Source organism: Neomonachus schauinslandi, chromosome 8 (genome assembly GCF_002201575.2).
Source record: "Neomonachus schauinslandi chromosome 8, ASM220157v2, whole genome shotgun sequence".
Classification (NCBI taxonomy): domain Eukaryota; kingdom Metazoa; phylum Chordata; class Mammalia; order Carnivora; family Phocidae; genus Neomonachus; species Neomonachus schauinslandi.
The window spans coordinates 51,680,520-51,705,663 of NC_058410.1; the positions used below are offsets into that span (position 1 = coordinate 51,680,520).

The window sequence follows — 25,144 nt, forward strand, 5'->3', positions numbered from 1 at the left end:
ATTCCCCATGCTTTGGAAAGCCCTGGAGCATCAGCAGGAGAGAGATGGCTCAGACCCTCCGGGTACCAGCCTGGTGCAGGCAGCTGCAGCACCAGGGCAACCCAAGGGTCATTAGTAAACCCACAGAGGTAGGAAGGGCAAAGGAAGGAACACTAGTTTTGCCTGTGTCCCCTCTTCCTCTGCTCTCCACAAATAAAAGGGGGGGTATATAATGAATAATATAACATCTAATAGTTATAAGCTCCAATGAGACAGTGCATGCAACGCCACTTCATCAAATATATTTATCTGCAACACCCTTCTCCGAAGACTCATTCTCCCGCTCCCATTTTACTCCATCACCAAACGTAGGCAGGTGGCTTCTTCCTCTCTCTTTTTTTTTTTTTAGTATTTTTATTTATTTGAGAGAGTGAATGACAGAAAGGGTAGGCAGGTGGCTTCCTTCCCTCTTTTTAAAAAAATATTTTTATTGGGGCACCTGGGTGACTCAGTCATTAAGCGTCTGCCTTTGGCTCAGGTCATGATCCCAGTGGCCTGGGATGGAGCCCCGCATCAGGCTCCCTGCTCTGAGGGAAGCCTGCTTCTCCCTCTCCCACTCCCCCTGCTTGTGTTCCCTCTCTCGCTGTGTCTCTCTCTGTCAAATAAATAAAATCTTAAAAAATATATTTTTTTATTTATTTGAGAGAGAGAGAGCAAGCGCACAAGCGGGGGGCAGGGGAGAGGCAGAAGGAGAGGGAGAAGCGGGCTCCCTGCTCAGCGGGTACGGGACTAGATCCCAGGACCCCAGGATCATGACCTGAGCCAAAGGCAGACGCTTAACGACTGAGCCACCCTGGTGACCCTCCTCCCCTCTTCTTATCCTCAGCTCCATTTCTGACCCCTTTTCTTTAATAGTCTGCCCAAATTTCACCTAGAAATGATAGGGCGTGGTAGAATGGAAGGCTGAGGTGAAAGTCCCCTAACTACAAAGGCATTTATCCCAGACAGGACTCTATTAGGAAGGGCTTCATGTACAGAACTCTCAAAGGCATCGAGGGAGTTTCCCTTCTAGTGGAGGTCACAAACCTTTTCTAAAAACCAAAGAAAGCTCCCAGACACTAACCCAGTAACCATTGAAGAGGGTTCTCAGTGTGGGAATTCAGAGAAAGATGCTCTTTATTTTGCTTTTACATTTGTCTGTGACCTTAAGAATTTATGTTCTGTGTATAAATTCTGTTTTTGTGTAATTAGTCATGGTGCTAATCGGAAAAATGCTCTTCAGAGATCACTGGGCTGGAATCCCAAACAGGGACCTAAGGGCAAGATAAGCAGTTCTGAACAGTGTAACTACTGTTCAGGCCTGTCCCACATTATACCAAATACATTAAGACGTGCTCACATCCCAATCAAATTCTTTTCTGTAAAAATGTTAAATGATATTCATAATTTTGCTTTTCAAGTTATTTGGCTACAAGCGACACATTGAATTAGTGATTGGCTCTGATTTCTGGGCAGTATATACTCAGAGGTCCTTATGAAGTGAGAAGATCTGAGCTATAAATTTTCAAATGCAATGAGAGGTTTATAAGTGCTCAGTTACAATGTTTTTACATTTTACTGACATGTAATTAAGCATTTATTGATAACAATTTTGTATTTTCTTTTCATATTTCGGAGTAATGCATGTGTTTTTCCTCAAATTGCAAACATTTTCAGTGGTACCTGCAAAGCTCTTAGATCCTAAACACTGAGTCCACATTGCCTGATGGATAAATCGGCTCTGACTGGAAGCTTCTGAGGCTTTATTCCATTCATTTCACAACAGAACAAATTCCTTTCCTCTGAGGATCTAATCCAACACATCCTCCCTCCAGGGTTTAGATCAAGAGGTCCCTCCCCAGTCCTCTTTCACTAGCTCCTCTTATGGAGGCTTTACTCTTCTGGAAGGTGTCAGCTGTCATTGTAGCCTTATCACCAAAGTCACATAGGCTTGCCCAGTGTGTGCATTTAATTGGCAGCAAGGAGTGAATTGTTGAGGTTGCAATTTCTACCAACCTGACAGCCTAGCACACTCTGACGTGCATCAGAGAAAGAGTGTGTCTTGTTTCCTTGGGTGTTGGTCTTCCCAGTGGCTTGAGGCCAGGAAATCAGCCCTCATCTTAACAAACTAAGAAATTTCCTAAAAGGAGATAAAAAGCCCCTCTCTTTGTGTGGAGTCCAGAGCTAAGAATGCAAAACCAGAAAGAACTGAGAAGGTGCAAGCACCACTTGAATACAGATGGCAACAGTGCAGGAGGCAAAGGGGAGTAAAGGACCCACGTGGCAGGAAAAGCCAGGAGTGTCTCCATCTTGCCATTCATGGCTTCCAAGGCTCCCAAATGAGGTAAACACTCGAGAATCAATAGCAGACCAGGAATCAAATGCTGCCTTATTAACAGATGTCCGGTATCCGGCCTTCAATGCTAAAGCACAAGGACAGAGAGCCTTGGGCACTTTATTTAAAATAGCATCGGGTTTTGCAGGATACCCTTTGGGAAACATTGGTCTAAGGGACCTTAGGTCAACCTTAGCACAAAAAGGAAAACACTAAAGGAGGCCAAAAGCTCAGAACACACAACTCGCTCCACAGGTTAGAAACTCACATATCTCAGAGTGCGAAATGAAGGAAGGTGGAGATTGCCAGGCCTATGAAACAAGCAGGGTGGTCTAAATTACCTGTTCCCTCCGCTGAGCTCTACTCTAGAATAGCATTCAATTATTAAATAGTAGAAGACAAAGCAGAAATGAAGGAGTGATGGGTAAGACCGGTGTCACTCAGTAGCCTAGGGGGGGAGATTAGGAAAGAAACAATCACTTCCCTAAATCATTCTGGACTAACTTGAGCCTTTTTGACTGGGCCAAGGCAATCCCAGGAGCCGGTTTATAGTATTTGTATGCCTTGACCTGTTTTTTTTGTACAAAGAGTCCTATTGTTTGGCTATTTGGCAGAAGTTCATGGGGCAGGGTTCTTGCCAGTGATTTCAATCTGCTGATACCAGGTTGCAGAGGTTGGCACTAAAATGCCAAGCTCACTTGTGTTGTTCATAGGATTGCCCAATTTAACAAAAAACATACAGGTCATCTAGTACATTTGAATTCCTGATAAACAACAACTTTTTTAGTATAATTATGTCCCAGATATTGTCAAATCTTACTTGGCAGTCCTAGCTTTTGAAAAGGTAAAAAGTGGCTCTCTTTACACTGAGAAGGCTTTCTCAAGCATTGGCCTCAACCTCGAGATGCTCTCAGATGGGCCCTTGCATAATTTTATTGTTAATTCTTTCCCAACAGGGGGTAAGACCATGATCTTTCTGCCTTACAAGTTCTATTTATGATCTGTTTGCTAACTGGCCCATTTCCATTTAGACTCTGGGCTGGTATTTGTCTAAGAAGTCTTCCTAGCGGGGCGCCTGGGTGGCTCAGTCGCTAAGCGTCTGCCTTCGGCTCAGGTCATGATCCTAGGGTCCTGGGATCGAGCCCCGCATCGGGCTCCCTGCTCTGCGGGAAGCCTGCTTCTCCCTCTCCCACTCCCCCTGCTTGTGTTCCCTCTCTCGCTGTGTCTCTCTCTGTCAAATAAATAAATAAAATCTTTAAAAAAAAATAAAAAATAAAAGAAGTCTTCCTAGCCTGTCAAATGTCACCTGTGTGTGTCAAGGGCCAACTCTCAGGCAAAATAATATGTGATACACACTGATGGGAGGTCTCAAATATTGGAGAAAATAGAAAAAAAAAAAGTCAAAATGAATAATCTCAAACCTGACTGTGTTTGTATTATTTTTACCTCAAACTTTTTATATTTTCTGAGACTTAAGAAACTTAAAAAAATAGCATTTTAGGTCAAATGAAAGTGCAAAACAGAAAATCAATGCTAGGCACAATTTGTCGGTTTTTTTTTTTTTTTTTTAGTGCTCCAAACACTAATTCAAACTACCCCAAAAATGTGTCCTCTGGTGGCTGTAGACAGAATTAGCATTTGGGGCACGTGTCACTTAGCGGCCTGTACAGCTGATGCCTGGCTTCTCTAAGAGTTCCTTAATCCACTTAAATTCACATCAGCTCTAGTTTTATGAACATTTATACATAATACAGTTACTTTAAGGATTTAAGACAACCCAGTGTGTTTGAACAATTCTTAACTCTAGTGTTTCCAATATAATTTAACAATCAAAAACAGCTGAGCAAACTTGGCAGTAGAATCAGTACTGGGAGAAATCAATTGTACTCTAGATAAAAATATGGTTTATCCATTAAAAATAGGCTCTTTTGACAGAATTTCTGATTTAGAAGGCCACATTTTACAGTTTTGGCACAGATAGCTCAGTTTCTATAGAGAACTTATTGTCAGGGTGAGAAAGGAGGGAGACATATTCAATGATTTTTTTTTTTAAGATTTTATTTATTTATTTGACAGAGAGAGACAGCGAGAGCAGGAACACAAGCAGGGGGAGTGGGAGAGGGAGAAGCAGGCTTCCCGCCGAGCCGGGAACCCGATGTGGGGCTCGATCCCAGGACCCTGGGATCATGACCTGAGCCGAAGGCAGATGCTTAACGACTGAGCCACCCAGGCGCCCCAATGATTTTTTTTTTTTAAGTTAAAATAATTTCATTTACCGTAGAAGAAACTAGTGGACAGCCCTGGTAGCTTAGCACAGAATGAAGCATGGGCCAAAGTGTAGAGAAATCGGTTTGTTTTTCAGTCCTCTTTGCCCTTCTATTCTTCTACTGCCATTGAGTCCTGTCCGGGGCCTCCATAGGAGGCCTAGGAGCACTGAAAGGGAAGGCGGGAAGAGAGAGTCCAGAAAAGGGGGGCTGTTTAAAACTCATGTCTGGACCAACAAACTTGTTGAGTTTAGGGATTCTGTCTTATTTACCTTTAATGTAGCCTTTTCAATTATTACACTCTGAGTCTAGATCTCTCACTTAGTTGATCAAAGTAAGTTTCTAATTGGCAGATCAAGATTGCAGATGCAGGGGGCGGAGCAAGATGGCGGAGGAGTAGGAGACCTGGATTTCGTCTCCTCTCAGGAATTCAGCTGGATAGGGATCAAACCATTCTGAACACCTACAAACTCAACAGGAGATCGAAGAAAAGAAGAGCAACAACTCTCTCATCAGAAAAGCGACCACTTTCTGGAAGCAGGGACCCAACAAGCGGCAGATCCGGGGAGACTCACCTTCCTCCCCTGGGAGGAGCCGCACGGGAGTGCGCTGCAGGGATCTGCTGGGGTGGAGACTCCACACGGGCTCCGGTGCCAGGGATAGAAACGCGCGGTCACAGGCCGGGTGAGCACGGAGTGCGGCTGGAGACCGGGGAGACGGGAGTGACTGACGGCTTTTCTCTGGGGTCTCACTGAGAAGCGGGGCCCCGAGTTCGCGGCTCCTCCGTGGCGGAGATTGGGAGGCTGCCATTTTCACTCTCCGCCTCCAAAGCTGTACGGAAAGCTCGCAGGGAACAAAAGCCCCGGAGAGCAAACCTGAGCAGATTACTTAGCCGAGAGGGGGCAAGGGCGGGGCAATTCCGCCTCCTGCAAAGACATTTGGGAACCACGGCAACAGGCCCCTCCCCCAGAAGATCAGCAACAACAGCCAGCCAAGACCAAGTTTACCCATCAATGAGAACGGCAGAACTCCAGCTGTAGGGGACTACTGCACATAGAATTCATGGCTTTTTTACCATGATTCTGTAGTCTTTCAAAGTTAATTTTTTTTTAACTGTCTTTTTTTCTTTTTTTTCTTTTTGAATTTTTCTTTTTCCCTTTTTCAACCAACATCTTATCAATCCCATTTTTTTAAAAAAAAAAAAACATTTTTATTTTTCATTTTTGGAGTCATATTCTATCCCTTCATAGTAGTTACCCGTATTTTTGGCTTATATATATAAGTTGTTCTCTCTTTAAAATTCTGAGATAGTTTCTTCTAACAGATCAAAATATACCCTAAATCTCTAGTATATGGTGTTTTCTATTCCCCTGCCTGATCACATCCTCTCCCTTTTTTTTTTCTTTTTTTAAATCCTCTTCTTTCTTTTTTCAAACAACTTCTTATCAATTCCTTTTATAAAATTTTTTATAATTTCCATCTTTACAGTCATATTCCATCCCTTCATCATATCAACCCTTATTTTTGTACATATATAAGTTTCTCTTTCTTTAAAATTTTGGGAGGCACTTTCTTCTAAAAGACCAAAATACACCCCAAATCTAGTGTGTGGCACTGATCTATATACCAGCCTGATCATATTCGATCACATTCTGGTTTTTTTGTTGTTGTTGTTTTGTTTTGTTTGTTTTTGTTTTTATCTTTATCTTTTTCTTTTTTTTCTTTTTCTTTTTTCTCTCTTTCCCTTTCTTTCCCCACTGCTTCAGGTTTTTTCTGATTTGTTTAGAGTATATTTTCTGGGGACGTTGTTAGTCTGCTAGCATTTTGTTCTCTCATTAATCTATTCTCCTCTGCACAAAATGACAAGACGGAAAAAATCACCTCAACAAAAAGAACAAGAGGTAGTACCGACTGCCAGGGACCTACTCAATACGGACATTAGTACAATGTCAGATCTAGAGTTCAGAATCATCACTTTAAAGATACTAGCTGGGCTTGAAAAAAATATGGAAGTTATTAGAGAAACCCTTTCTGGAGAAGTAAAAGAACTAAAATCCAACCAAGTAGAAATCAAAAAGGCTATTAATGAGGTGCAATCAAAAATGGGGGCGCTAACTGCTAAAATAAATGAGGCAGAAGAGAGAATCAGTAATATAGAAGATGAAATGATGGAAAATAAAGAAGCTGAGAAAAAGAGAGATAAACAACTACTGGATCACAAGGGCAGAATTCGAGAGATAAGCAATACCATAAGACGAAACAACATTAGAATAATTGGGATCCCAGAAGAAGAAGAAAGAGAGAGAGGGGCAGAAGGTATAATGGAGCAAATTATAGCAGAGAACTTCCCTAATTTGGGGAAGGAAACAGGCATGAAAATCCAGGAAGCACAGAGAACCCCTCTCAAAATCAATAAAAATAGGTCAACACCCCGACATCTAATAGTAAAACTTACGAGTCTCATAGACAAAGAGAAAATCCTGAAAGCAGCTCGGGAGAAGAGATATGTAACCTACAAGGGTAGAAACATTAGATTGGCAACAGACCTATCCACAGAGACCTGGCAGGCCAGAAAGGACTGGCAGGATATATTCAGAGCACTAAATGAGAAAAATATGCAGCCAAGAATACTATATCCAGCTAGGCTGTCATTGAAAATTGAAGGAGAGATAAAAAGCTTCCAGGACAAACAAAAACTAAAGGAATTTGCAAACACAAAACCAGCCCTACAGGAAATCTTGAAAGGGGTCCTCTAAGCAAAGAGAGAGCCTAAAAGCAACATAGACCAGAAAGGAACACAGACAATATATGGTAACAGTCACCTTACAGGCAATACAATGGCACTAAATTCCTATCTTTCAATAGTTACCCTGAATGTAAATGGGCTCAATGCCCCAATCAAAAGACACAGGCTATCAGACTGGATTAAAAAACAAGACCCATCGATATGCTGTCTGCAAGAGACTCATTTTCGACCCAAAGACAGCCCCAGATTGAAAGTGAGGGGGTGGAAAACCATTTACCATGCTAATGGACACCAAAAGAAAGCTGGGGTGGCAATCCTTATATCAGACAAATTAGATTTTAAACCAAAGACTGTAATAAGAGATGAGGAAGGACACTATATCATACTTAAAGGATCTATCCAACAAGAAGATCTAACAATTGTAAATATCTATGCCCCTAACATGGGAGCAGCCAATTATATAAGCCAATTAATAACAAAAGCAAAGAAACACATCGACAACAATACAATAATAGTGGGGGACTTTAACACCCCCCTCACTGAAATGGACAGATCGTCTAAGCAAAAGATCAACAAGGAAATAAAGACTTTAAATGACACACTGGACCAAATGGACTTTACAGACATATTCAGAACATTCCACCCCAAAGCAACGGGATACACATTCTTCTCTACTGCCCATGGAACATTCTCCAGAATAGATCACATCCTAGGTCATAAATCAGGTCTCAACCGGTACCAAAGATTGGAATCATTCCCTGCCTATTTTCAGACCACAATGCTTTGAAACTAGAGCTCAATCACAAGACAGAAGTCAGAAAGAACTCAAATACATGGAGGCTAAAGAGCATCCTACTGAAGAACGAATGGGTGAACCAGGAAATTAAAGAAGAATTAAAAAAATACATGGAAACCAATGAAAATGAAAACACAACTATTCAAAATCTTTGGGATGCAGCAAAGGCAGTCCTGAGAGGAAAGTATATAGCAATACAAGCCTTTCTCAAGAAGCAAGAAAGGTCTCAAGTACACAACCTAACCCTACACCTAAAGGAGCTGGAGAAAGAACAGCAAATAAAGCCTAAACCCAGCAGGAGAAGAGAAATAATAAAGATCAGAGCAGAAATCAATGAAATAGAAACTAAAAGAACAGTAGAACAGATCAACGAAACTAGGAGCTGGTTCTTTGAAAGAATTAACAAGATTGATAAACCCCTGGCCAGACTTATCAAAAAGAGAAGAGAAATGACCCAAATCAATAAAATCATGAATGAAAGAGGAGAGATCACAACCAACACCAAAGAAATACAAACAATTATAAGAACATATTATGAGCAACTCTATGCCAGCAAATTAAATAACCTGGAAGAAATGGATGCATTCCTAGAGATGTACCAACTACCAAAACTGAACCAGGATGAAATAGAAAACCTGAACAGACCTATAACCACTAAGGAAATTGAAGCAGTCATCAAAAATCTCCCAACAAACAAAAGCCCAGGGCCAGATGGCTTCCCAGGGGAATTCTACCAAACATTTCAAGAAGAATTAATACCTATTCTTCTGAAACTGTTCCAAAAAATAGAAATGGAAGGAAAACTTCCCAACTCATTTTATGAGGCCAGCATTACCTTGATCCCAAAACCAGACAAAGACCCCATCAAAAAGGAGAATTACAGACCAATATCCCTGATGAACATGGATGCAAAAATTCTCACCAAAATACTAGCCAATAGGATCCAACAGTACATTAAAAGGATTATTCACCATGACCAAGTGGGATTTATCCCTGGGCTGCAAGGTTGGTTCAACATCCGCAAATCAATGTGATACAATACATTAACAAAAGAAAGAACAAGAATCATATGATCCTCTCAATAGATGCAGAAAAAGCATTTGACAAAGTACAGCATCCTTTCTTGATCAAAACTCTTCAGAGTATAGGGATAGAGGGTACATACCTCAATATCATAAAAGCCATCTATGAAAAACCTACAGCGAATATCATTCTCAATGGGGAAAAACTGAGAGCTTTCCCCCTAAGGTCAGGAACACGGCAGGGATGTCCACTATCACCACTGCTATTCAACATAGTATTGGAAGTCCTAGCCACAGCAATCAGACAACAAAAAGAAATCAAAGGCATCCAAATTGGCAAGGAAGAAGTCAAACTCTCACTCTTTGCAGATGATATGATACTTTATGTGGAAAACCCAAAAGACTCCACCCCAAAACTGCTAGAACTCATACAGGAATTCAGTCAAGTGGCAGGATATAAAATCAATGCACAGAAGTCAGTGGCATTCCTGTACACCAACAACAAGACAGAAGAAAGAGAAATTAAGGAGTTGATCCCATTTACAATTGCACCCAAAACCATAAGATACCTAGGAATAAATCTAACCAAAGAGACAAAGGATCTGTACTCAGAAAACTATAAAATACTCATGAAAGAAATTGAGGAAGACACAAAGAAATGGAAAAATGTTCCATGCTCATGGATTGGAAGAACAAATATTGTGAAGATGTCAATGCTACCTAGAGCAATCTACACATTCAATGCAATCCCCATCAAAATACCATCCACTTTTTTCAAAGAAATGGAACAAATAATCCTAAAATTTGTATGGAACCAGAAAAGACCCCGCATAGCCAGAGGAATGTTGAAAAAGAAAAGCAAAGCCGGCGGCATCACAATTCCGGACTTCCAGCTCTATTACAAAGCTGTCATCATTAAGACAGCATGGTACTGGCACAAAAACAGGCACATAGATCAATGGAACAGAATAGAGAGCCCAGAAATGGACCCTCAACTCTATGGTCAACTCATCTTTGACAAAGCAGGAAAGAATGTCCAATGGACCAAAGACAGTCTCTTCAACAAATGGTGTTGGGAAAATTGGATAGCCACATGCAGAAGAATGAAACTGGACCATTTCCTTACACCACACACAAAAATAGACTCCAAATGGTTGAAAGACCTCAATGTGAGACAGGAGTCCATCAAAATCCTAAAGGAGAACACAGGCAGCAACCTCTTTGACCTCAGCCGAAGCAACTTCTTCCTAGAAACATCGCCAAAGGCAAGGGAAGCAAGGGCAAAAATGAACTATTGGGACTTCATCAAGATAAAAAGCTTTTGCAAAGCAAAGGAAACAGTCAACAAAACCAAAAGACAACCGACAGAATGGGAGAAGATATTTGCAAATGACATATCAGATAAAGGGCTAGTATCCAAAATCTATAAAGAACTCATCAAACTCAATACCCAAAGAACAAAGAATCCAATCAAGAAATGGGCAGAAGACACGAACAGACATTTTTCCAAAGAAGACATCCAAATGGCCAACAGACACATGAAAAAGTGCTCAACATTGCTTGGCATCAGGGAAATCCAAATCAAAACCTCAATGAGATACCACCTCACACCAGTCAGAATGGCTAAAATTAACAAGTCAGGAAATGACAGATGTTGGTGGGGATGCGGAGAAAGGGGAACCCTCCTACACTGTTGGTGGGAATGCAAGCTGGTGCAGCCACTCTGGAAAACTGTATGGAGGTTCCTCAAAAAGTTGAAAATAGAGCTACCATATGATCCAGCAATTGCACTACTGGGTATTTACCCCAAAGATACAAAAGTAGGGATCCGAAGGGGTACGTGCACCCCAATGTTTATAGCAGCAATGTCCACAATAGCCAAACTGTGGAAAGAGCCAAGATGTCCATCAACAGATGAATGGATAAAGAAGATGTGGTATATATATACAATGGAATATTATGCAGCCATCAAAAGGAATGAGATCTTGCCATTTGCAACGACGTGGATGGAACTGGAGGGTATTATGTTGAGTGAAATAAGTCAAACAGAGAAAGACATGTATCATATGATCTCACTGATATGAGGAATTCTTAATCTCAGGAAACAAACTGAGGGTTGCTGGAGTGGGGGGTGGGGTGGGAAGGATGGGGTGACTGGGTGATAGACACTGGGGAGGGTATGTGCTCTGGTAAGCGCTGTGAATTGTGCAAGACTGTTGAATCTCAGATCTGTGCCTCTGAAACAAATAATGCAATATATGTTAAGAAAAAAAAAAAAGAAGAAGAAGGTAGCGGGAGGGGAAGAATGAAGCGGGGGAAATCGGAGGGGTAGACGAACCATGAGAGACGATGGACTCTGAAAAACAAACAGGGTTCTAGAGGGGAGGGGGGTGGGAGGATGGGTTAGCCTGGTGGTGGGTATTGAGGAGGGCACATTCTGCATGGAGCACTGGGTGTTATGCACAAACAATGAATCATGGAACACTTCATCTAAAACTAATGATGTAATGTATGGGGATTAACATAAGAATAAAAAAAATAATAATAAAAAAATAAATAAAAAAGATTGCAGATGCAAACTCTGTAAAGGCCAGTTCCCCTTGAAAAGAGGAACAGTATTCAAAGCCCAAGGCTCCCACCCTTTAAGCCCAGCCAGGTGTTTTCAAAAATTGGGTGACCTACATCTCTATGAGTAATAGACCAGAAAGGTCGACGAAATGGTAAACCATCTAATCTACTAGAAAAACAGTTCAAAGAAAACATTTCCACTTCCCCATCTTCTGACCACATCATAGTGCGCTGTAAGCTGGCTTCCACCCCCATACCTCTTCTGAGAGTCCTATGAAGCTGGCAATGACCCTGGTGACTGACCCCACTGCCTGGTGTTTAGGCATCATCTTTCTTGATGTTTTGCTGCACTCCACACTAGTAACTATCCTCTCCTAATTAAAATGTTTTTTTTCCCCCTAGTGGCTTTCATCACACTATTCCTTCCTTTTTTCTCCAGTTTCTTTGGCTTTGTCTTACTCCTTTCGTGGATTCTTGTTCTAGGACCTTCCCCTACAATTTAAGTGTTACCCAGGGCTGCATCTCAGACATCTCTGGATTTTCCTAGTCATTTGATTCATTACTGTGGTTCAATGTTCACTCTCATACCTCAGCTCATACCTGCTCCTGACCTTCAAACCTCCAGCTCCCACAAAACAGTCACACCTGTTTTAGCAAGCTCTCCTCGCATGCTTGTTGCCACGGACTCAGCACTATCTTCCCCTCTAAAGTGCCCCTCCTCCTGCATTCCATTTCAGTTAGTAGCCTCCTCCCTGACCCTGAGAAAGTCATTTTTAATTCCTTACTCTCTCACCCGACCATCCAGTCTTCAAATCCTGCCATGTCCACTTCTACAAAGACTTCTCGAGTTTACCCCTCCCTCCTGTTCTGACTCTTCCATCCTTGGTGTAGGTCCCCTCCTACCTCTCCAGGTCACTGTTGCAATAAGGGCACTTGTTCTCTGCAGGAGCTCTATCCAGTCCATTCTCCACACTAATACCCGAGCAGCTGTTGAAAACAGAGCCATGATCGTATTTCTCCCTTCCTGAAACTCACCAGTGGCTCTTCTTTGCTTATAAAATACACTGTAAATGTAGCATGGATTAACAGGCCTTTCACAGCTGCACCCAAACACATAGTCAGCTCGTTTCTCATCATGGCTTTAGCGCCTAGTCATACTAGCCTTCTTGTTCCCCAAACTCGCCATCCCCATTTTATACCTCCCTGACATCGCTAATGCAGTTTCCTCCACTTAAGAATTTTTTCCTTCTCTGACCGACAACATCTTCCTCATCTCTTAGGAACAGGATTAAATATCTACTCCTCTGAGAAGATTTGCCAACATTGCCTTTACTCCGATAGCCCCCCACAGGGCAAATCGCTCCCTCCACTGTGGTCTCCGGGGATCTTGCATGTGCCTGAGTTGTAAGCTGTTAGTCACTGGGTTGTAATTTTTACTTAAGAGATTGGATCAACTTCTATAGACTAGAAATTCCTTAAAGACAAATTATCTTCTCTTATTTATCCATAGGTTCCTAATGTCTGGAATAGTACCTGGTGCAGAGTAGATACTTAATGTTTGATGAATAAACTCCTAACAATTGGTGATCATCAGAGGGGTTCATAATCCATGCCAAGGACACAAATGAAGAGCAGTGTTTCATTTATTACTAGGATATAAGCCATTGATGATATGATGATGAATTTAGCAAACTTCTGTTTCATTGCTTTAAACTTACCCTCAGAACTTGCTGCACTGAGCACATACCTTGCCCAACTGCTTGCCCCCCGTGTGGTGTATTTCTAAAGACTCTAATAAGGTCAGTTTGTGTTTCACAGAGTGAGGTTTGTCCCTGACAGGACAATGAATGTGAATGGAACCATCATGCATTCTCACTAAACACACACATAAAAGCCTAAATTATACAGCCCTCTAACAAATTATGCCTGTAAGATAAAGAGGTATCCTTCCCATTTTATTTCTTATTAAAAGGAACCACAGTAAAGAAAATAAAATGTATTATTCACATCCTTACAACTAGCTGAGATGATTTAAATAAAATAATTATTTACTTTATTAGGAGCCTAATAGACCCCTAAAAGACCCACTGAGTTTTTTCGTTTTTGTTTTTTCAATACTGGGTTTTGTAAGAATGTTTAACAGATGTTTTATTTTCTAGGGAAAAATACCTGACGCTTGTTTTCTAGAAGGGCTGCTTCCCAAGTCCACATGTCATACAGCACAGCAAATCTATCCACACTTGCATGGGCCCATCCCCAGTCCTGGCCAGTATTTGACTCGTTGCCCTCTTTGTGACCTGGGAGAGAAGGGGATGAGAATGACCAGAGACAGGCCTTTCCACAAAGCTATTCTTATTAGAAAAGCAGCCCTTCAACTGTCAGCTCCATCTCAGGAATGAAAACACTGATACAGTCACAGGGATTCCTAAGAATCAGCTGGAGAGCCATTGGCAAAGACTGGGACATACTTGTTGACTTCTAAGTCAGTAGAGGTTTTTGTTTTTACTCTTTAATTTTAGTTTTAAAGACTAATTTTAGAAATGTAACCAAAATTCAGTTAATACGAAATCTTCACTAAAATGTCCTCAGACCTATAATTTAAAGGCAAAACATACATTTCTCCTTCTCTAAAAACAGGTCCTCGGTGGTTTAACAATAAACCCAGTTTAACCTGCTATTTCAAATGATGCTAGCCAAGGAAAAACTCTTTAGAGAAGTTTCTAAGATATTCCTTAATTATGTTAATTATTAACTGAAATCAACAAAGGTAATCATTGTTATTATTCTGCTAAAATATTTTCCCACTACATTAATGTTAACTTTCAGTATCAGTATGATTATTGCTTTTAATTTTTGAGTGGTCTATTTCAGAACGAAATATCAAAAAAGAAGGAAATTTTCAGGGACTGAACTTTGAGTTCAGGAATTATCACACATGTGATGGGTACTGAACAAGAGAAAGACTTTGATCAGGAATTTCTCTACAGCAGTTGGGAAACCATTTCACAATGGATGACTACATACTTCCTAGCTCAGTTGAAGGATGCTGTGTGGCTAATGACTACTGACTGTTCCAATCAAATTAAATTCTTAGCAGCTTGAAATGGTTGCATGGGATTACAAATGAATATCAATAGAAACGATGCATTAGTATGTAGAATAACCAGTAAAGATAAAAGCCAAAGGCCGAAATTAAATGCTGTAGAATGTTGGATGCCATCACTGCATCCCATGATTCAGACACCCAGTGGTCTGTGGCAAAGAGGAGTTCAAGCCAACATTAAGTTAATTCTGCCTGGCTCAGAAAGGTTAATTGTCAAACGTTCTTTGAGCAGCATTTTATATCAATATGAAAATGAATGATTCTTCATTACCATCTACATAATTACAAAATAGCACAAACCCTTGCTAAATTTCCCTTTAGGTGTTGCAATATCTCTAGAAATTTTAAGCTCTTTCCAAATATAATGCTGGTGTTGTCACATTATTCCAAAAGGATTATTCTTTCCTCACCTATTTCTAAAATAGGATACATTTGAGTGGTGCCAAAAGGAAGTAGAGAATACATATTATAGGTTATTTGATTACCCTGAGTAATGATTTCTCCCTTTGGTGCTTATCTGGCATTTTTCTACCCAGAACTTCTTGCGTCCTGGTGGTTTTTTGTCAGGAACCCAGGAATGTGTCTGCTTCTAACTGCTGTCTGCCCAAGGTCAAACACTTTTTTTTTGTCACTTAGGGGAAAAAAATCATTACCTTCACTTGCTTACTTTGCTTCCCTCAGGGCCCAGCATGACACCACTTGCACCCAGTGAGTAATGCAGAAATGCCACTGAGGAACGAGTAGAGTCTAAACAACAGTAAGAATTATAATCAAGCTTTGAAAGAATAGTTACAGTCTCCAACAAGAAGAGGGACTTGAGCTGGAAACAGAACCGTATCTTTTCTAAAGAAGGTATATATTGCGGAGGTGTATGTGCTTACTGAATTTTCACATACTCTTGGATATGCATTTATATTTTGAGGTGGAAGGTGTTAAATGGAGCCCTTAGTGTTTATTGTTTGTTTGGCTGGCTGACTTCTGACCTTTTCCTTTCTCAATGTAATGGCTGGCCACAAGCAGCAGTTCTGCCTCTAGCTCCTTCAGATCACTCAAGGCTTCATCATACATGATATGTACTCCACGCTGGTCCTGCGTGTAGATGCAAGCAGCGTCCATGCTGTAGTAGTCATCCTGGTTCTCCACTTCCGAGAACTCCATGAACTGGACACTGTGGACCTGGGGAAAAGAAAGCCAAACCCAGAAGTTACCGGAGAAGGGAGAGCTATATTTTGCCAGCCCAAATGGCAGGCTTCTGCTCTCATGCAATGGGCTGTCAGCATGGAGCTGTACCTGCCGCATGTATAAAGCGCTGCATGTAAAGAAGGAGATATTAGCAAAGAGTGTTGGCAGGGAAGGGTGGTGAGATAGACAAGTAGCTGATGAAGTTCTTTCTGATTAATTCAGGGCTACCTGGAAAAAGGCAGGCAATAGAGCTGAGTGTTATAGGTGTTCTCTGAAGTCAGAGTGCCTGTGTCTCAGGCAAGTCACTCAGCTACTCTTAGCCTCTGTTTCCCCATCCGTAACATGGGGACAGTGGAGATACCACAAAGGTTGTTAAAGGGAGTATGTGACACTGTGCTGATGAAGCACTTGAGATCTATAAACATTAACTGTTGAAGATTTTTTATTTTAATTATACAAATACTTTAAGAATACATTAATACAGTCTCATGTCTTAGTAATATACTGAATTGAATAGCATCCCCCCAAAATTCATGTCCACCTGAAACCTGTGAATGTGACCAGATATGGAAATGGAGTCTTTGCAGATATATATAGGTTAAGATGAGGTCATACTGGATTAGGGAGGCCCTAATCCAATGACTGATGTTCTTATAGAAAGAGGAAAATGTGGAGATAGATACATGGGGGAGAAGGCCATGTGAGGACGGAGACTGAGATGGGAGTGAGGCATCTACAAGCCAAGGAATGCCACGTAACACCCAGGATTATTAGCAAGGACCAGATGCTAGGAGAGACAAGGAAGGAACTTCTCCTGGAGACTTCAGAGGGAGCATGGCCCTGCTGACACCTTGATTTTGGGCTTGTGACAACTAGAACTATGACAGAATAAAGTTCTCTGCCAGTTGTTATGAGCCTCTCACTTTGTGGTGTTTTGATATGACAGCTCTAGAAAACTAATGTAAGTAATCTGGGTATTCCAATCACACTTTTTCTTAAATGACTGAGGAATTACTGCATCCTGAGAATCATTATTCTAATAATAATTCTCATAGTTCCAAACTTCACCCTTGCCAAGACTCTGAATTCACCCCCATCCCACGCCTAGCCTTCACTCTGTCTCAGCAGAAGCCCCCCACCGCTTGTCCACCCCCGCCCCCATAAAGCCACTGCACCCACGCCTCTCTCCTCCTGCTTCCTCCTGTACTATAGGGAATGACTCTGCTCTCCTTCTCTGTGGCCATTCCATCCCACCTCTGAAGCATCCCTTCTCCTTCTTGGATACCCAATTCCTCTCAACCAGCTATTTCTCAACTGACACTGAAACATGCTCACATCCCTCTTGCCCCTCCCCAGGTCCCATCTTTGGTCTCTCCTCCTCCTTATGATCCAGCTCCCAAGACGGGATCTGCATTCACTGTCCCCGTTTCCTCACCTCCTACTCCTCACTCATTCCCATCCAGCTCCTATCTCCATCAAAACAAACCACTTTCACTAAGAAAAACAGTGATCTTTTCTCCACATCCAGCAGACTTTCTTTAGTCATCTTATGTAATGTCTCAGGAGCATGTGGCACAGTTTTGCTCTCCCTGCTTCTTGACTCACTCACTTCCCTGGCCTGCTGGGACTCCACATTCTCCTTGCTCTCACCAGCTTTCCAGCCATCCCTGAGGTGTATTTTCCTCTGTCAGGTCATTAAATAGTAGACACACTTAAGCCCCAGTCTCAGGGCCTCATCTTTTCCTCTTATACTCCTTCCTTAGGAGGTAGTACACTTTCACAGCTGAGATTAGGGACCATTTACTCCCTAATTGATAACTGTAATCCAGACTTCCTAGAGCTCTAGACCCACATATCCAATGACCTATTTGCCATCTGTTCCTGGGCATCTCAAAGACCCCTCAAATTTAACATGATCAAATCATGTGGTCTTCTCCCACAAACCTAGGCCATCTCCAACTTCCCCATTTTAGTAAATACCACCACCACAAAGCCACTTCCTCTTGCATGAATCATTCCTGACACCTACTGCCTCACCCTACATGTCCAGTCTATCACTAACTCCTGTCAATTTGACTCCCTATCTCTCAAATCCATTACTTCTCTCCATCTCCACCACCCACCATCCTAGTCCAAGCTGTTATTAGCTTTCACTAGAACAAATCTAGGAGTTTCTAGGTGTAGTTTTCAAGGCTGAGCACAATCTGGCCCCTGCCAACCTCTTATACCTCATTTCCTTCCACTGTCTCCATACGTCCATCCTGATGGACCTGGGCCTGGCCCTCTTCTGAATGGGCAGAGCTCTTCATGCCTCTGGGCCTCATACATACTGGCCCTTCCATCCCTCACCTCCTCTTTCCTTGGTAAGTACCTACCCTATCCGAGAGTCCATTCTAATAACACCTCTCTGGAAGCCTTCCTTACAACTCCATGCAGAGCTGAGTGCTTCTCCCCATGACTTGTCTAACTCCATTATAACACTCAGCTCATGGCCATACTAGACTGTTGGCTCATCTACTCCCACAGGCTGTGAGCCTGTCATTCATTCATCTCTTCATTCACTCATTCATTCCACAAATGTTCTGATCAGTGAATTTACTAGCACTGTTCTAGGCACTAAGGATACAGCAGTAAACAAAATTGGCACAAATCCCTGCCATCATGGAACTCTTTAGTGGAAAGAGACAGACATTAAATATGTCAGATGATTTGGCACTTCCTAGTGCCTTGCTGTTGGGTGGGGCCTAGCTGAAATGCCTTCTTTCCTATTGCAGCCTCCAGGGTTGCTGTTAGAGTCCTCTCTGCCTGTGTCCTACTCTCAAGTGGACACTGAACTTTTCTAAAAAGCCATATCCCTAAGAAACCCCCACCTGTTACTCCATCATGTTAACTGATTCCAGGTGCTAAGAAGAAGGTGTCTTGGGAGACAGGATAACCAAGGCAGAAAAAACTCTCAGCAGAACCTTAACCTCACCTTGTGCTCGGTGGCTGTCCCATGGACATAGTGGTGAGCTCCTATGCCTTGCAAGGTGCCCAAGCCTCCTTTGGCCCTATTTACCCAGGAGCTATCTTCTATGGTAGGGACCAGACTCCCTGCAACCAAGGTAAGGCCTGAAGTGTTGATTGTCAGTGTTCGCTCAACAGATCTGAAGTAGTTCAGAATTCCTAGACAGGTGCGCTGAAACAGAGAAAGACCAGGTCAGGACCCTGCCCTTTGCTCGCCCCACACAACAGAGTAAAACTGAATGGGGCCCTGGAAGTTGGCAAGTCAACTCCACTGCTGAGAGAGAAACACACCACCCCCCAGAAAGGCCTGATTTTGTGGAAAAATCAGAACAAAGAACAAAGTGTAAAAATGTGTTGCTACTGGAATAGCAGGAAAGCCACCTTGGTAGACAACCAAACGTTCCAGCTGCCTGAAGCCAGTGTGCCATGCCATCCACATACCTGCAGCTCCCTGATTCGCAGGTGGCGCAGATACAGATAGGACAAGTAGGTCCCTCTCATCAGGACAGGATCCCTATCACTGGGCCCAGTCCCACCATCCAAACCCAGCAGTTGTAGGGCCATTGCATAGCTGTACCTTTAGTGGACAGGAAAAATAGAATGAATGCTTTTCACCTCCAAGTGGTTCGGAAAATTCATATACACCAAACTGAAGTCATTTTATTTAACTGAAGGGAGTTTCACCAGTAGCTACTTTTTAAAAATGCATTAGATGAAAAATAATTACTCCATATGTATAAATATAAAAAGAAATTTCTCTTAGCAATCGCTCTTGTGAAAAACCCAGTCCTAGGGTGAAATGTTAATTTAGTTGTCTGACCTGCTTTAACAGTCTTGCTTTTATTTCAGCTTCAAATATTTTTGAGTTAACATGTAACCCACCTATTAATCAGTCACTCAATTTTCCCACTGGGTTTAATCCATTTCCTTGAGCCCGCAATAACATGATTTAATTTTACCCTTTCTCTTTTTTCTGCTTGATAGGCTCATCAGCATGTTGGCAGCAACTTATTTGTGCTAGGTAATTTTCATTTTGTTCCATTGAAAGGTCATCTTCCTTCATATTTTCATTCTATCAAAAAAGCAGCATTAGTTGAATTACATAAACATTTGCAATATCATTAACAAAGTCACAGTTGGGTCACCACAAAATTAAATCCCATGATCCAAGGCATCTTTAGATGAACAAGCAGATGAGCATCTGGATCCATTGCAACGTGTCATATGAAAATCTGGATTTCTAAAATAAATTAGAGGCTACTGTTTTTATTATTATTTAGTCTTTGTTTTATAAAACTATTCACAGCTTTTATTTTTTTTTTTAAGATTTTGTTTATTTATTTGAGAGTGACAGAGAGAGAGAACGAGTGTTGGGGAGGGGCAGAGGGAGAGAGAGAGAAGCAGACATCAGGAAGCCTGATGCGGGGCTTGATCCCAGGACCTGGAGATCATGACCCGAGCTGAAGGCAGATGCTTAACCGACTGAGCCACCCAGATGGCCCTATTCACAGCTTTTAAATACCACCCTCCCACACACACACCTTTTACATGATTCACTTATGAAAAGTTGATACACACATTTGTAGATGTTTGAAACCTTGAATGTCTCTAATCTAGCCTTGTTCCAGGCTGAGAGAGATCAGTGGATTAAATGCCTCTTTCTACTTTTTAGCTATATGATCTAATTATTTAAAGTCTTGATCCTGTTTTCATACTTATAAAATGCCGTAATAATAGAAAATAAATTGCTGTGAGAATTAGCACGTAGTGATTGGCACCTCACAGGTGCCCAAAACATGCTAGTTCCCTGCCTGCCTATGGACTGCAGGAGTCAGTCAGCCCTGCAGGATCTATCACAGAATTTGTGGTTTATGTTTATTTCTACGGGCATTTTTCCTGTTGTCAATCAGGATGAGGTCACACACGCAGAGTTCTAGGAAAAACTTGAAGAAGGTGATATTGATGAATGAGCCTGCCCCTTGTCCTCTGGCAGCCCCTTTCCTAGCTGCCCTCTTTGCCTGTCCCTGGGCATACACCCCATTCTCATAAGAAACGCTCTTTCATAGTGGTGCCCATACCCACAAAAACACTGAGTGGCAATGAGTTAGCTTGGAACCCCACTCTTTGGGTTACTTATATTCTAATAGTTCTTGGAATTCCCAAAAGTCCTTCTGGCAAAAACTGCTGGTTGTTCCCCAAGATCCATTTTCCTCTCTTCCTATAGTAATTAAATATTTATTGTGGCACATGGCCACCCAGATGGAGATGACATTTCCAAGCCTCTTTTGCAGGTAGGTGTAGATATGTGACTAAGTTCTGGTCAGTGGAATGAAAGTGAAAATGCCATGTGGCAGCTTCTGGGAATTTCCCTGAAGTGGCAGCTTCTCACCCCCATTGTCCATCCTACTGCTTAGGACATGAATGTAACCGCTGGAGCACCATCTCAGACCAGGTGTTGATCTCGGGTACGGAGGCTGCATCTGTTGGAACTCCAGGATAGAAGGAGCATGGGTCCATGAGGACTCCATGGAACAGAGTCATCACACTAGCTCTGTACTTCCTCCCCCTGGATCTTAATATGAGGGAGAGAGAAAGAAATTCCCATCTCCTTTAATCCTCTGCTATTTTGTGTTTAATTATGACCAACAGCCAAATATAATTTTAACTAATACACTACCAAAGACTCTAAAGATACACTATTGGTCTTTATGACAAGCAGTAGAAAAGAAAATTGGGGGCAGGGATATTAGAAAGAGTGGGTGAGAGAGAAAGTTGTCTAATTGAGTATCGTGAAATGGCTTCCCATTCTGCCTGGGGGTAGAGTTAGTTCCTGTTTGTTCTGGGTAAGTGGGTACATCAGTGTATTTCCATGTAAACATCCCACAACCCTAGGACTGGGAAAGACCCTGGGAGGTGACATGAGGCACTCCCGTTTTTTCATACAGAAATGCAAGTTCATCATCCCCAAATTAAGAGAATCTCAGATACTTGTAGAAAATCTGTAGGAAAGCATTTACTCTATGAGGGAAGTTGAATCTTGGCAGTTTCTATGTGGCCCAGAATTTTGGGTGAGAGGGGCTCTCCCGAAGACTTCTGCCTCCCAGGTCTCTGGTGCCCTTACGTTGCAGTTCAGCCTTGCCTGGTGTGGCTCCGGAGGGCAGGCTCAGAACCACAGCCTTTCTCTGATGGGATCGTGACTTTTCCAGGTGCTTCTAAAATTACCCAGAATTACAGAGGGAGGAAGAGAAAGTGACATCAAGTTACGGTGAAAGACACTATGAATAGGTATGACTGAGCAAGCCACAGAAGTAGTGCTGGACCCGTAGGCGGCTGGGAAGAAAGGAGGGGGGCACAACCGGGTTGGGTGAGTAGAGGGAGAGAGCCCAGCACCCTCTGGAAAAAGAGAACCAGCCACAGCCCACAAACGTCAGCTGCTTAGGAAACACCCGAAGTGCACGAGGGTCCTCCCCTAAGAGGACTGGACATGGTGCAGGTAAGCAGTGGGGCCGACCAGAAGCCAGAATGTCAACACCACCTGCGTTTGTTCCGTCTTCCTGGGTAGGTAAATCCTTTGACATTTACTCTACCTGGTAGCTGGGTCTTTGCCAGCATGGCCTGGCCAGTATTCTGACAGTTTCGAGATCTCCACTGATTGCAAATCTCATTTTCTTCTGGGAAACTGGCAGGGGCAGTGGAGTGGGAGGTGGAGTGGCGGGGGGCGGGGGGGGGTGGGAATAATCAGAGGGAAACTAAGTCTATAATGTATTTCCCACCTCCTAAATGTCCCCACAGCGTATTTGTGTATATCCACAGAATAAGAAGACTAGAAGGATAGAAACCATATTTTAAATATTATGGTTATATTTGGGTGGTAAAATTACAGCTGATTTTTATTTTCTTCCTTGAGCTTTTCTACATTTCCCAAATTTTGTATGATAAATACATGTCATTATTGTCAACAGAAAATGTTTGTGTTTTAAATGTTCTATTGAATTTGATGAGGGAAACCAGAAAAGAAGTGTTTTCTGTTCCCCTGAACTTCTTGCACATTGGAACTACTGTATACAACAGCACTTTTGTGAGGGCACACCATGTCCTCATTCTGTCTCTGGAAATGGAGGGGAGCAGTTAACGCCGATCGGGGAAAACAACAGCTGTCCCCTTCTCCTCTCCTCCGTGTGGCCAGTGAGAAGAAGCAAAAGAAGAGGCAAAGGATATAGTGTTTTCTGCCACTGCAGCACTCCATAAAGTTAAAGAACAGTGACCAATTTAAACCATATCTTCAGAAATATGATGGTCAATAGTAGCACTTAATGTCTGTACATAAACAGCTATTTTAATAAACAGGTGTTTTCTTGGGGAATGGCATTGGGTACGAGTAACTTGATATAATACAAGTTTGGGAGGTTTGGGAGGATCCACACAGGGCTGGCTCGTCTATTCCTTCTGATTAGGACTATAGTTAAATTATTTTTAAGTTTTTCCAAAAGGATATCCGAAAGAAAAAAAAATGCAGTCTTTCTGGACCAGAATTCTCTCTTTCTAGTTATAAATTATCTTCAATTAACAATGATAAGAAAATCTGATATTTTTTCTTTACCCCTAAACCCAGATCTTTAAGTGAATCTGGAAAAAGAATTGTGTATAAAGAAAAGATAGCCAGCCTTACATGCCAATGGTAAATAAAGGGCCAATTCAAACTGTGATAGAAACATTACAAACATTATCAATGTTCAGACAAACATATTCAATGTTAAAATGTGGGGAAGCAGGTTCTCTCATAAGTTTCTGGTTAGGGGAAAAAATGGTATACCACTTCAGCAGGATCTATGGAAAATTTTGAATGTGCATGTCAGTGACCCAGAAAATCCACTTCTAAATATCTACTCTAAAGAAATACATGTGTGCACAAGGAGGCATGTACAAGAAAGTTCAGTAGGAATGCTTTCTAATGGGGTAAAAAAAAAGGCAACAAGTATCCACAGGGAGGTGTCTGTGTGATCTGTAGTATATAATAAAATATAATGCAGGCATTAAAAAGAACAACAGAGACAGATCTCTAAGACATATTGTTGGGTGAAAAAAGCAAGTTAACAAAGATATCCATAGAGTATGACACATAATTTATATAGAAAACTAAAACACAAATTATACCATATATATATATAGAGAGAGAGAGAGACATATGTTTGAATGTAATGTATTGAACAGGCTGAAGCAGTGACAGTGTTTACCTCTGAGGAAGTGGAATGGGGACCAGTATTAGAATTCCCATTAGTTAAAGTTAAAGCATTAACTTTTCAGTGATGTTTCAATTTTTCACAAGGAGAAGAGGTTTATGTATTATTTCTGTAGTTTAAAAACTGATTTCTAACAACTTCTTAAGGAGAAAAATGGTAACTTCACAGTGCAAAAACCTAGCAAACACCACTAGCTTAACCACATATTAAGCTTAACATCCCCAGTAATACATCAGGTTGATAGCATCTGGCCCAGATATGATGTAATAAGAAGGGCACTTCACCTCTGGTGTGTCCTTCCTCTAAACCTATAGCCCCAGTTATAACCATGAGAAAAACATCAGACAAATTCAAGTTAGGGAATGTTCTACAGGTTGCCTGGCCAGTACTCCCAAAGACTGTCAAGGAAAGCCTGAGAAGCTGGCCCAGACCTGAGGCGCCTGGGAAACATGACAATCAAAGTCACTGTGGTACCCTGAAGCACAAAGAAAAACCAGTGAATTCCAAATATAGTCCAGTTTAGATATCAGTAATGTACCAATGCTGGTTCCTTTGCTGTGACAAAGTAATATAAGATGTTAATAATAGGAGAAACCTGACAGGGGATTCCCGGGAATTCTTTTTACTATCTTTGTAACTTTTCTGTAAATCTAAAACTATTCTGAAATAAAACATTTATTTTCTAAAAAAAAAACCTCCCTAAAGAAAGGCTACCGGTGAACAGTATTCACTGAAAACTGATCAGAAACTGTCCTGAAGTCATGCTATATTCTTTCCAAGCTGTCAAAACAGGCAATCCTATGAGGTTTGCTTTCCTTCATGCAGAAGGCCCTTAAGAAAGTTATTTTTCATGGGGTATGGATT

At 41.8% G+C, this 25,144-nt stretch overlaps 2 protein-coding genes across 2 annotated transcripts in view; both read right to left on the reverse strand.

The window, feature by feature from the left end:
* CCDC162P overlaps window positions 1-16,151 on the reverse strand; it is a 28,618-nt gene extending 12,467 nt beyond the window's left edge. The window contains 3 exon segments of the mRNA XM_021693585.1: window positions 13,919-14,046; window positions 15,836-16,028; window positions 16,143-16,151. Of these exon segments, the coding sequence (XP_021549260.1) occupies window positions 13,919-14,046; window positions 15,836-16,028; window positions 16,143-16,151 (330 nt within the window).
* Window positions 16,152-16,336: 185 nt separating this feature from the next.
* The window catches only part of LOC110583534 (putative uncharacterized protein C6orf183), a 37,789-nt gene continuing 28,981 nt past the window's right edge, over window positions 16,337-25,144 (reverse strand). Inside the window, exons 9-11 of the mRNA XM_021693586.1 lie at window positions 20,000-20,112; window positions 19,482-19,617; window positions 16,337-16,462 (exon numbers count right to left, since the gene is read on the reverse strand). Coding sequence (XP_021549261.1) covers window positions 16,337-16,462; window positions 19,482-19,617; window positions 20,000-20,112 — 375 coding nt within the window. The remainder of the gene's footprint in view (window positions 16,463-19,481; window positions 19,618-19,999; window positions 20,113-25,144) is intronic.